Source organism: Macadamia integrifolia, chromosome 5 (genome assembly GCF_013358625.1).
Source record: "Macadamia integrifolia cultivar HAES 741 chromosome 5, SCU_Mint_v3, whole genome shotgun sequence".
In the NCBI taxonomy this organism is placed as follows: Eukaryota; Viridiplantae; Streptophyta; class Magnoliopsida; order Proteales; family Proteaceae; genus Macadamia; species Macadamia integrifolia.
Genome location: NC_056561.1, coordinates 42,958,013 through 42,972,189, shown reverse-complemented (window position 1 = coordinate 42,972,189; position 14,177 = coordinate 42,958,013). Strand labels below are relative to the sequence as shown.

General features: G+C 40.0%; 1 protein-coding gene across 4 annotated transcripts in view; it reads right to left on the bottom strand.

Annotated features, from left to right (window-relative positions):
* LOC122078731 (uroporphyrinogen-III synthase, chloroplastic-like) overlaps window positions 1-14,177 on the bottom strand; it is a 29,895-nt gene that overhangs the window by 6,418 nt on the left and 9,300 nt on the right. For 3 of the 4 annotated variants that reach the window (XR_006140168.1, XM_042644833.1, XM_042644831.1), the window contains exons 3-6: window positions 14,079-14,145; window positions 8,279-8,397; window positions 8,128-8,148; window positions 4,523-4,618 (exon numbers count right to left, since the gene is read on the bottom strand). Coding sequence is in view for 3 of the 4 variants with exons in the window: in XM_042644833.1 (XP_042500767.1) it covers window positions 4,523-4,618; window positions 8,128-8,148; window positions 8,279-8,397; window positions 14,079-14,145 (303 nt within the window). In the remaining variant the exon portion in view is untranslated. The remainder of the gene's footprint in view (window positions 1-4,522; window positions 4,619-8,127; window positions 8,149-8,278; window positions 8,398-14,078; window positions 14,146-14,177) is intronic. The other variant, XM_042644832.1, reaches the window with a different exon arrangement.

The window sequence follows — 14,177 nt, the reverse complement described above, 5'->3', positions numbered from 1 at the left end:
GGAGAGCACAAAAGAAAGAAAATACCCAATTCTTGCTGTAGCCACCAATTAAGAACTAGGAGCCTAACTTATGATCTCTCTTTGACTCTCCCCTTTTTTGAGAAGTTGATCATGAATTACAGAACCATTAATAACAGGCACAATGACTCATTACAATCTTCACCGTAAGCTTTTTACCTTTTATTTTTAGTTATTATTTTTAACTCTGCCACTATTTTGTGTTACCGGTCCCCAGCACAGATGGAGGGGGGTTGGGACGTCAGGTACACAGCTGGGATTGTGAAAACCTCAGCCAAATCTTTAGCATGGACCCTAGACTTTTGCATGCTTGAATGATGAAACAGACCCATTTGAGTATGGACAAAACTTAGTTTGTTTTAGAGTCGAAAACCAGGATTTACAACTAGTATCATCAAGATCCAAAACATACTACTTATTTAAGTATGATTCTGACTAATTTTAGTAAATCTCAGTTTCTTAATTTTTAGGGTCATTAAATCGAATCAGGAGCTGTAATTGGATTGATTTTCTGTTTTAGAAATCTAACTAACTAGGAACAGCATCTAAATACCCAATATATATATATATATATAGTCTCTATTTTAGTCAAGTTAGAGTTAGTCATCTACTCATCTCTTTCAATGATCTGTTAAATAGTAATAGAATAGCCCACACACACACAAAAAATGAATAAATAAATAAATAATAAAATAATAATAAAAAATATATATTGCAGTCATAGAATAGGGCCTTCCATATCTAGTATCAAAGAGTTCGGAACAGTTATAAGTCTTTTTTATAGATAATAGTTATAAACTATTTAACTATTAACTTTCTCTGAGCAAATAATACAAACTTTTTTTTTTCATAGCCTATAAAACAACTTGATGCCAAATTGACCTTAAAAACAATACATAGAAAGCAGCTTAGGATAAACTTAAAGTGGGGAGGGTTAAAAGTGCATAACAGTTATATAGCTCAATTCTCAACTCAGGCTGTATTTGGTATCTTTCTTGGACAAAGAAAAGGAAAAGAAAGCAACCTTACCATTTAAAAGCTTCTTAATGTTTCTTTTTTCTTAAAACCAAGAATGCTACAACTTCTTGGATGCTTACATACTCCACTATTCCACATAGCTTCCTCAGGTGATCATGAACATTGCGATTTTAGTTTTACAATCATCCTGTTTATATATATGATTGTTCAGACTGCAGTTAACATCTTCTTATCATAATCTTTCAATTGTGGATCCAAATCAATTATCTCTTCTTCAACATCATTCCATCTGCCATAGCAATCAAATCCTCACTCTTGAGCAACTCGATGATCTACTTCTTCATTTGCTGGATGAATAGGCTTTTTGATGTTCATTGGATTTTTTATTCTATGCACAACATTGCAATTTGAACCTATTAAGAATACTGTGTTAAAGTTGCTCGTTATTAGTGTTTATGAGTTATGGTTGTTATTTATTAACTATTGTCTAGAATAGAGGTAGGGGACGCGCTCGGTACTAACGGCAAGGTACGAATGTTGTGACCTAGTGGTCAAGTGGTCGAAACATCCTCTCGACATTCTCAGGGTAAGGCTGCATAGTTCTCGTCCCCCCCCCCGGTGGGACCTCGCACATGCGGGAGCCTCGTGCACCGGATACACCCGTTTTTTGTCTACAATAGAGGTATTTAGTCTTTATATGTTCATGTTTTAATGTGTGAGTGCACAAAAACCAAGGGTATACTTATAATCTTCTTTAGTTATTATAAATAACATCCACTATTGGTAGGAGGTCATTAATTTGATTCTTCTTCCTACCGGTAGTATCCTTCTCTAGTTCTTCTATCAACTTCCTCTTCTTCTTCTGTAGAAAATGAGAACCTATGTAGAAAAACAAATGAGAATTGCAAGCATACAATCACACAATGCACACAGATTTATGTGGTTTGGCAAGATTGCCTATGTCCATCTGCTTCACCATCAATGGAGAATAGGGTTACAGACTCTCGTCCTCACACATCTCTCAATTGATTACAGAGAAACGACCCTTGCTACAAATATATAGCGAACCCCTATAAAGGTATTTTATCAAAATACTCACATAGCCCTAAAAAAAATCTCAGGGACGGCCTTTGTGCCCTCTTAATGGTTCTTCGGAATCAGCCCACTTATACAAGCGAAGGAATACAAGACATCGTACCCACAACAACCTCCACCTTGGATTGAATTATGTCTAATGTCCTATGAAGATAACCTATAGATGCCTTAATCCCCGTACCTCCATGAAGGTACAAACGCACACCCGTCCAGTGCACCCCTCACCTTCAACAGCAAGTAATACTTATCAAGTCCAAACAAGACTCGAACTTCTCTGTAGTGACCGGCTTGGTAAGAATATCTACAGGATTATTGTCTATGTGAATTTTCCTCAACTGAATATTGCCTTCTGACACAAGCTCCCTAATCGTGTGAAACCTCACAACAATATACTTTTTCCTTACATGAAACATGAGATTCTTTGCAAGTTGTATGGCACTTTAACTGTCACAATGTAACAGCATAACTCCTTGCTCCAAACCTAACTCACAAAACAACCCAACCAACCAAACCCCTTCCTCGGCAGCCTCAACCGCCGCCATGTAGTCTACCTTTATAGTGGAAAATGCAACTATGGACTGAAGCATCGCCTTCCACAAGATAGGTCCACAAGCTAATGTAAACATGTACCCTATAGTAGACCTCCACCAGTCTAAGTCGTTGACATAGTCGGAATCAACATATCCTAGCAACTCTATGGAACTTCCCTTACCATTGAACATAACACCCAAATCCAAAGCCTTTCTCAGATATCTAACGATATACTTAATTCTGTTCCAATGCTCCCTCCCTAGATTAATCATATATTGACTAACAAAACTGACTACATAAGACAAATCTGGCCTACTACAAACCATAGCATACATGAAACTCCCGACTACGCTAGAATAAGGAACCCGAGATATCTACTCCACCTCATGTGTTATAAGCCATTGCTTTTCAAATAACTTGAAGTGGCTAGCTAATGGAGTGCTTACCGGTCTAGCCTTTTCCATGTAGAAATGCTCCAACACCTATTCAACAACCTCTTCTGAGTTACCCCTGCAGTACTAGCTCTTTAACAGTATAGGCATCTTTTTGGCAAGCTGATTTAATTGACCATAACTATTCATAATATTTCCTTTGTTGTAAATGTTAAGTCAGTTTATGGAGACAACAAAGGAGGTTCATTGGGAGGTTGTTTACCATATACTATACAACCTAAAGGGTGGTGCTCCACAGAAAGGGCGGATTTATAGACAGCAAAATCATCTTAATATTGGCGGCTATTATGATGCCGACTTAGGTTATGCTGCTAATGATAGAAGGTCTACTACTAGATATTGTAACTTTATGGGTAGTAACTTGGTCACTTAGAGGAGTAAAAAGTAGAGTTCTATTGCAAGAATGTGTTGATTGTGTTCTGAAGCTGAGCATCGCTATGACTCACACCTCTCAAGGGAGTACATGGTTTTCCAATCACTAAACCAATGGAGATGTTCTTTGATAATCAAGATGTCAAATTCTGTTTTCATGAGAGAAAAAAAAAATTATTGAAGTAGATTGTCATTTTATGTGGGATGCGGTTATAAAGGAAGTTCTCTACTCCTTATGTCTGTTCTTCTGCATAGTTGGGTAATGTTTTAACTAAGGTTGTCATTTGCGGTTCTGAATTATATGTTCCAAGCTGGGCATAGGAGATGTCTATGCTCCAGCTTAAGGAGTGTTGGTGAGAAGTGCTGGATCATTACCTTGTTCAGTAGAGTTGTACTCGATCACATTGGTGTGATGTACTGGATCATGTTGTGAGGACTACTGGATCAGTACTCGATTAAGTTTGGGTACCATTGTCATTACAGGATATACACTAAATAATGTATCAGATTGGTGGGAAGGTTCTCTCTCCAATTGATCAATTTTCTTGTCTCTTCTTTCTCCTCATGTCTTTTTCTTTCTTTTCTCTGCTCTGCCTACTCAGTGTTCAGATCTGGCTACATGTACTATATTGCTAACAAAAACTGGAACTCCAAGATCAGCTTGATAAACTCTTTGGTCAAGAGAGGAGTTCTCAATTATTCCTCATGTCGAGATCTGACACAACCTTTGACCACCCTTCCTCTTTCCAAGGATTCATATTTCTAATTTTCCATCAACATAATACGAGTCATGGGAAATAGGGTGGCTGGGTGCCCTTCGAGCTCTAATTAGGGAGTCATGGGAATCTGCAAATAAAACAAATGCTTTTGCATTTCCACTATGAAATTTTGGAAGACTGAAGGATTCAATCATCATACTGATATTTAGAGTCAACCATTACAGTTGAAGACAAATGTTACCACAGAATCAATAAACAATGCTGTTGATAAAAGAATGTACAGTCACAAGTATCCAAGAAAAACAATCTATGCACTAGATGAATAAAAGATGGAAGATGAATCAATACCACACATACCAAGCTCACAACCAGCCTTCATTGAAGCAGGATATAGGACAGTGCATGTTCCATCCCCTTGCTTGGGAAGTTCTACAGCCAAAACCTTTCCTGTTGCTGGAAAAATAATAATCGAGTCTTAGAGGAGACACTCATATGGAAAAAAGGCAAGAAATTAATACTTATCAGCTTATTATTACACAAGCAGCCAAAATCCTGACTAGAGTTCTGTGATTTCTCTTCCCAACCCAAGTTGTTTAAGAAGATTCCTTTGTGACTGTGCTTACCAAACAGGGGGTATTAACACCATGATCATTAAATGCGTGAAGTGGACTAGATGGCTGGAATCCCAGATGTACTCTGGGCTCTCTTCCAATAACGGGTGGTTTCCCTATACCATGTCTGGATAAAGGGCGTACCTAGTGCATGAGGCTCCTACCACTACAGGGACTGGAGAGGGTCATAATGTATGCAACCTTATCCCCGCTTCGAGGAGAGGCTAATTTCCCAACTCGAACCAATGGAGTACCTTACCGGTGCACCAAGGTCTGCCCTCATAGTCTCATACCATGTTTGGATCCACACTAAAAAATAGCTATAGCAAGGAAGTGTAGAATTTTTTGCATTAACCGCCAGAAGCTCAAAATTTAACATAACAAACAAGGAAGGTGCCTCAAGATACAAAATAAAATCAATGAAGACATCACCAGCACATTGGCGGAGAAATATACTACAAAAGTAGTAATCAACAACAAGCTAGACTGATTCCAGGTGCACAAAAAGGGATTTTTGGTGGATTGAGATGGGCATTGAGAGAGGGGGTGAATTAGAGGTTTCCGAAATGTCAAACCAACTTGTTAGTTCTTCAACTCGACACACATACACACAAGTGTCTATCACCAGCCACACAACACATGTCCCAACCCCCACAGCCATCCTGCAACAAATAGTATAATAATGCAGTCCACAAGTACACACCACAAGATGGAGATATACATGGTTCAGTAGTATACCTACATCCACGATGCAAATTGCTTAATTAAAATCTGTATAATGCACAATAAAATTTCAGGTCGCACACACAACACAGGAGCACCAACCCCAAGCTTTGTGTAGCACCCACTACAAAGGAGCACCAACACCCAACTATCAAGCACCCACTTGATAACCCAAATTACAATATTAACAGGCTTATATGAAATGCCCCAGTTAAAATCTTATAGAAAATAGAAATCCCACCCATTGATCTATAGGTATTGACTCAGAGAAACTTCCCAAACACCTAGGTTACAAGCAAATACAACACAATATGATTTGCTAAAATATTACCTACACAGCTAGGTAAACTCCGGATATGTTGTCGATTGGAAGTCTCCAATCACTGATGCACTCCTCTATCTTCTTGCTTCCTCTCTTTTGAGTCTTCGACATAGGTTTGTAGCAAGCCTCCCTCTTCTCAATCTCTTCTCTATCTCTTCTCTCAATCACAAACCCTTGATGTTTTCTTGATGTTCTTGAAGAAGCCTTCCCAATGATCCAAGATCGATGAATGGCTTGAAGGTGATCTTCTAGTTAGGGCTTTTCTCCTTAAGAGTTCTCTTTTTTTTTTTTTTTTTTTTTTCCCTCCATTTTTAGGTTTTTTTTTTCCTCTTATACACTAATGGCATAAGTGTTTCTTTTTATAGACAACCATCACTTAAAAGTAAAAAAGATTTCCGTGCCCTTGGTTTCAGCATCGAAATGATTTCCTTGGCATTGATTTTTTTTTCTCTTTCGCAAGCCAAATGTTGTGCAGAACCTTTTGACCAGAGAGACACTTAAACACTCATATCGCCATTCTCTTGGCCTCCTCCAACATCAACGTAACGTAAAATTTCGTCCTCCAACATCAAACCACTTTTTGAATTGTCAAACAAAATATTACTAATGTCGTGTTCATTAGACACTCACTTTTGCATGCACTCTTCTCCACTCGACATCGATGCCCTATCGTATTCCTCCTTCGCCATCGAAGCTGCTTCTCCGATGTCGAACTGAGTATACTCGTCATCGAATCTGAGTAGTGTGCACTTCTATTGAAACGACCATAACTCTCTCATCCAATGTCGGATTGACCTAATTGTTGAACTGGTGGAAAGATGACTCAGAAATCTACATTTATTAATTTCAAGCTTCCACAAATTCCAAGTGAAGGTCAGCTCGTAACTCCTATGAAGTCATAAAAATAAATAAATAAATTGGGCACCATGCACAACATCAACATTCAAGATCATAACTTCCTCGTCTGAACTCGGATTGACTTGATTCTCATGCGAAATTGAAGATACCTTGAAGAGCTACAACTTTTATGTTTTCACCTCAACTCATGATGTGAGCACGAGTTCCAAAAGTGAGCTTGAATTATATGCAAGTGCAGAAACAGCTTCCTGAAAAACAGGCGCCATATCTGATGATCAAGCCATAAACAGCTGAATCTGCCATCTACTGTCCCCTGCCCACTGCACTGTATAGTACATAGATCATCGCTTGCTCTGTTGATTTAGTGTGTTGACAACAATGACAACAACACCCGCCCAACAATTTCAAAAGCCGAAAAGGAGACCAAGATATTGAGAGCATTTTGACTTTCTATCTCAATTGGATCATTTTCAGGGTCACTAGATATTTTGAGACAATTTTGGATCTCCCCTACAGGTTCAGTTTGGGTATACCTCTGTCTTGAGTTATCACATTTGAACAAGTCCATGTCAGATAAGCAGTGTTATTAGAGTCTCCAGAAGAATCAATGCAACTAAGGCCTTGATTGGTGGAATCTTACAAGGATCAAATAATCTTAAGAAAAACATATTTACATTCAAGATAATTAGGGTTGAGGGAAAGTTTGTCCAAAATCAGAAGTGATGACACTGTCAGAAGACTTTGAAAGGACCACCATCCTCGATGCATTATTGCAGAAGTGAGTGTCTCTGCTTAATGTTTTGGTGGCGCTTACTTGTGCCTACACTGATAATCATCTGGGTGCACTCTTGCTTAACAATTCATCTGTTCAATTCACTTCAACAACTTCATTGAATTAGTCCCCTTGAGTTTGGACCCCATAAAGATGGTTCCAAACAATATCTAACCGTTGACTTTGGGCAAACTGCTGTAAAAGAGACATGGAGATTATGATTTCTACACCCTTCCAAATAACATCTGATATTATGACATATGTAGATCAACAAAACCTTGATGGAAATTCATTCGAGTGATTGCCCACTTACAGGACAAAATAAACCAGAAAGAACTTTGTGGATGTTGAATTGCACAAAGAGAATATTGGAGTAGATTAGAAGAATATGGAAGCACTGCATCTAAATTGTCTCCAGAGTGGTATTTCCAGAAAATTGTTGAGGCAGGATTCATAGAAGTTATCTAGGAGTTCTAGTTGAGGACTCATTAAGAATTTTACTTGAATCCATAAATGCTTTCATCTTGAATTCTTCCTCCAACCTATGCAACATATTAGACAGATATCAAAAAGGGAACCATGTCTTCAACTGATCACAGAAGTGGGGTTCTCTCATCCTTCCACTGCATGTATAACTAAGAATTAGAAGGTAATTGTGTTAAATATTCAATGTTACCTGAATTGCAGTTTCCAAACCCTGTATGGGAAAAACATGCAACGAACTAAGAGAAAACAAACAACACTGATGGCTGCCTTTCATCTAATGAATTTCCAGCCCCCTAAAAGATCAAATATAAAATACAAATTGTGCAGGAGAGATTACACACCTTTTGATGGTGAAAAGGCAACAGTCAGAGATTGCTGGTCAGAATGCATTACTTCCTTGAAGATGCTTGCTGTACCAGCACCAACTACACCCACCCGAACTTTTGGGGTCCCAGCAACCCTAAAGACAACACTTACTGTAAATTTCTGATACTGATTGAAGCTTAATCATTCACAACATGAACATGATCTCATATTCATTAATAGACAACAACAACATCCAAAACCTTATACCAACTTAATGTGGTCGGCTACATGGAGATTCCAAGCAAGGACGAGCCCGAGGATCCATGCTAAAAGATTGACAGGTTATGACTATAATAAGTGACTCAAATTCATTAATAGAATTGAGGTTAATCAGAATGATATTTTGTTTTAAGTTCCATTAAACACCCCATTGTATGTCCATATTGAAAAAGTTACACCAAAACATATGCTGAGTAGGTAATTACTTTGGAAGGTCTTCCTGTGTGGTCTACTTAATTGCACTGCATGGAAGGGTGATGTGGTCATTTTGACCAGTGTATGATAGGGTTAAATTGGATTGACCATGTCTTATCCAAACTCAATCATAACTCCCAGGTAATGGCACTTTTCTTTGCATTTTAGTCATCCATTCGTTTCAGACCATTTTTCAAAAGTTTTGCTTCCTTCATGCATTTTCAAAGATTTATTTTCCTACGAGGCCAACTCTATTTGGGCCCGAAACTTCACATGTGAAATGAGGGCCTCCCATCCTCCCTGCTAACAGATTTTGGGCTCCAGTATACCTGCCACACGGCGGATATGAGGGCCCTAAAAAAAGGCCTACCTAAGTGAGCCATCCAGGAAATCAGATCTCAAAATATAATAGCCTGATACAGAACTTCTTCCAACATATCAAACTAAAAGCACAATTACGTATTGGGATGGAATCAAATTCCAATTATCTCATAGGAGAGAAAAAATATATACACAAAAAGAAGTTCTTTTTTTTTTTTTTTTTTTTTTTTTTGATTACCAAGAGGAGAAGAATATACAAGGGGGGAAAGGAGGGGGGGCAGGCTTAAGCCAACAAGGAAAAGCCTACCTGAGGGGAAACACAAGAGAAAAACAAAAGCAGCTCAAAGCAACAGCAAGAACAAACAAAGAGGGGGGGGGACCAGCAACCATCAGCTAGCTCAAGGAGGATGAAAGAGGTCAACCTGCAGGTTCCAAGATGTTATGATGTGGGAATTTTTCGGGGGCGAAAGGAATAGGGTGGGGGTGAAGGGCATGAATGCACAGGGCTTTAAAAGTAACATCAAAATAGATAGCTTTCCAAATCATATCTGGAGATCTAGATTTGGGGGTCCACCGACGGATGTAACGCTCCATTCAAAGATGGTTGATAGTAGCGCCAATTTTCCCACAATGTCACAAATGGAAGGGCCAGAGAATGTCATGTCGATCCAAATGCACTCTCTATCAAAGGGGAGGATGTATCTATGATTAGGCCAGCATTTGGAGAGAACAGATTCCCAAATAAGGGAGGAGAAGAGAAGAGAAGAAAAGATGGGGAATATCTTCGTCACCCGAAGGGCAAAGACAGCAGGAAGGGTTCACGAGAATGAGACGGTGGATGAGGAAGGACTAGGTGGGAAGACAATTGGACAGGCAACACCAAAGGGTGAAGTTGTGACAGGGAATGTGTCCCTTAAACCATACCAGTTTATGCCACGGGACAGTTGGGGAAGAGGTCCTTATGTGGGCGCAGGCCGAGGCAGAAGAGAAGGTGCTATTAGAGGAGGGGAGCTAGATGCATTTGTCATTCCTCCCTCTATAGCTAGGGGAGAGGGGGGAGAGAAGACTAGATATCCTCCAAAGGGGGGGACCAACCATTGGGAGAGAGGATAAAGGAGACCAGAGCATTAACAAGGAGGTCAGAGGAGTAAATGTCTCTGGTAGTAACAAGATGAGAAAGGATACCCAGAGGATGCTAGAGGTCTTTCCAAAGGAAGGTAGAATTTCCAATGGAGTGCGAAATGGCAATGAGAGCAATGGGTCTATGCTCAAGGATCTTCCTCTAGATCCAGGAAGCATCAGAGATGGAGGGGCAGTCCAAACAGAATTATGTTTGAGGAGACCGGAGTGAATCCAATCGACCCAAATGCTATTGTGTTTGGACACAATTTTTCAGATAAGTTTAAGGACACCAACCAAATTAGCATCCTTAATTCTCCTAATCCCAAGGCCTCCTTCAACTTCTTCCAGCTGAGAGGCCTGAGGAACCTAGAAGAATCCGATCCTTTCCAAAGGAAGGCGCAGAGAAGACCTTCAAAAGATTTAATCACTGAAGCAGGAAGGATGAAGGTCCCAGACTAGTAGAGGTACACAGACTAGAGAACCGATCTGACCAAGGTGAGACGGCCGGCAAGAGAGAGGAGTTTGCCTTTCCAGAGCTACAGCTTTTTCCTGAGATGGTCAAGCAAGAGAGTGCAGTGGTGGGCTGAAAGCCTAGAAGAAATGAGGGGAAGTCCCAGGTATTTGACAAGGAGGGAGCCCAAAGGAATGCCCGAGATGCCGGAAAGGGTTTCCTTGGCCTCAGAGCAGATACCCGAGAGAAAGATGTTGGACTTAAGGAGGTTGATTTTGAGACCCGAAAGGGATTCAAAAGACTGGAGGGTAGACATGATGGTGAAGATGGAAATGGGGTCAGCCTTCGAGAAAATCATAATATCATCAGCAAAAGCCAAATAGGAGAAGAGGGCTTTACATTTGGGAATAGGGGAGATGAGATGAATGTCAGTGGTTGATTGGATAGAGTGGGAAAAAACTTCGAGGGAGAGGGAGAAAAGGAAAGGGAAAAGGGGGGCATCCCTGCCGAATGCCACGACCAGAGGGGAAGTAACCAGCCGGGCTACCATTCAGTAGGACAAAGAAGCGAGGGGAGGAAATGCAAATACGGATCCAGAGGACAAAGGAGGTCGGGAATGTAATTTGGAGCAGGTGTCAAAAGCTTTGTGAATGTCAATCTTAAGGAGGGCAGCCGCGGAATGATTCTTACGATTGAAACGCCGAACAACCTCATGACAGAGGATAATATTGTCGGCAATGCTCTTACCCGCTATAAAGGCAAATTGGTTAGGACTGACAAGAAAATCAATTACTTTCTGAATCCTATTGGCAAGAATTTTGGCAATGAATTTGTAGAGAAGATTGGAGAGAGATGGGTCTGAAATCATTCATGGAAACCGCTCCATCTTTTTTGGGGAGAAGGCAGAGGAAGGTGTTATTGATCCCACCAATTTGATTAGGGTTGAAGAAGAAGCTTCAGACCGTAAGGATGAGGTCATCACGAATGATATTCCAGTAGGAGGAGAAGAATCCCATGCTGAAGCCATCAGGACCCAGGGCGTTATTGACTTTATGAGAGGATGGCCGATAGGATTTCATCACTAGGGATGGATTGGAGGAGGGGGAGGAGCTCCTCGAGGACGAACTTGTTTAAGAGATTGGAAGGGATGGGGTGGAGGGGGAAGGGGAACTGAAGATTCTCTGGAAATGGGAAATAGCCTCGGTCTTGATGAGGTTAGGGGAGTATAGCTTATTCCCAGTGGAAGAAATGAGTGTGGGGATGGTGTTGGCATTATTTCTAGCTTTAAGGGAGCGATGGAAATAAACCGAATTGGAGTCTCTGAGCTCAAGCCATTTGATGTAGGATTTTTGGCGAAGAAAGCTTTCCTCTTGCTTAAGGAGCAAGGAAAGATCAGAAGCAACCACTTTTTCTTCCTCAGTGAGGACAGGGTTGAGGATATCCTGCTGGAGCCTGGATTGGATAAAGAGAAGCTTTTCCTGACCAATGGCTATATAGAGGAGATGTTCCCAAAGGTAGAGGTATTCCAGAGCTTGAGGGTGGCTTTGACATTCTTAAGATTTTTGGAAAAAGCAAGGAGGGGGGAGAGAGCAGGAGATGGGGATGTTCCAGGCATAATGAACGAGCTGGTGGAAGTCCGGGTGAGAGATCCACATGTCAAAGAATTTAAAAGGTTTAGGCCCAAACGAGAGGAAAGGGAGGACATAGAGGGAAATGGGGCTATAGTCAGAAATCCCAGGAAGGTTAAAGCAAGCATGGGAGGAAGGAAGGGTAGGAGTCCAGCCATGATTCATTAACAAGGGCTCTATCAAGCTTACATCCCACCCAGTGGGAACCAGCTCTTCTATTATGCCAGGTGAATTTGGCACCCCGACCATCTAAGGTCAGTGAGATTGAGATCATCAATGCAATCATTGAAGGATACAACAACCTGAGAATCAATGGGGTTTCCGCCATGCTTTTCATAGCTAAAGCGGATTACATTGAAGTCTCCAACAATCCCCCAAGGCCTAGAGCTAGAGGAAGGGGACAAGGAGAGAAGGTCAGTCCAAAGGGGCAGCCTAAGGGAAATTCTATTGTGAGCATAGACAACAGAAAGCAAGAAGATGAAAAGACTAGAGTGATGGGAGATGGAGATGTGCATGAATTGGGAAGAAGAGGAGAGGCAAGAAATGGTCAAGGAGGAAGGGTCCCAAATGATCCAAATCCTTCCACTAGGACCATAGTTGTCAAGGCGTTGCCTAGGCGACGACTAGGCATCCAGGCGGTTTGCCTGGGGCCTAGGCGACAGCCACCTTGTTGCACTGCATGTCGCCTTGTGTTTCGGCACTTATTTATGCCAAATATCATTCAAGTAAATGTTGTTATTTCATTTACTTAAGATATTATTCATAAATAAGCAAATACCCCCTATTTGAATCCAATAAAAATAGTTTAAAAATCAAATTCCAAAAGGGTAAAAAGTCAACCCCCCAGTCCAAGAACAAAAACTAGATTTTGGTTATAGGGACGATTTTCAACTTTTAAATGTTGGGGTTTTTCTCAATTATGAAAATTTTATAAATTCTATCATGTTAAAACATTGCTAAAAACCAAAAGTCCGGTAAAATAATATTTTGTTTTGATATTCATAGAATTATTTTCATTCAGGCGATTTTAACAGTATTCGCGCACTTAAAAATAAGTTTGACTGAAGCATAACTTTGTTATTGCAACTCATATTTAAGTAATCTTAGACTTGTTAGAAAGTTGGTTTTATGTTATAACTAATACAAAAAACCTCATGTAAAAATAAAATCATTTGACCAGTCAAACTTATTATAGAATAAGAGCATTTCTCTAAATGTTGATTTTTTATAACTTAATATGACTTAATGTTAATTTTTTATGATTTGATGTGGCTAAATGTTGATTTTTAATGATTTGATGTGGCTTAATCTTGATTTTTTATGATACAAGGTATATATAACTTACTAAATAATGTTAGAAAATAGGAAAAATAAAAAATAACACTTGTTCGCCTTAAGGCGGGCGCCTCCTCGCCTAAGTGCTTAGACAACCCTCCACCGCCTTGGTTCGCCTTGGCACCGTGACAACTATGATTGGGGCTATAGAGATAGTTGGATTCAAAGGACCAACGGGGGGCAATTGAGGAAGCAATACGAGAGGCATTGGCCTCGAGAACACGGGTTTCTAATAGACAACAAAGGTTGGACTTCTACTTAAATTTCAATCAAAGACCATGCTTGAACAGATCACATTTGAAGGCATTCAAGTTGCAGAGCTGGCAGCATGATTATTTTTCAGTATATATGCCATTGATATTCAAGTTGTAGAGTTGATAGCATGCTTATTTTACAGGATCATGTTATTTAACCAAGAAAAAATGATTTCTAGCAAACTGCAGAATCTACACCATATCAAGTATAGGAAAGTACTGAATGGCATCAAGAAACTTAAATGCTTACTTCCAAGCTTCAAGGAACACTATGCCTGCTTCTGGAGAAGTTATAACAATCCAGTCAAATGAAATGTCTGCCAGTAACAAGGAACAGAAAAGAAACCAA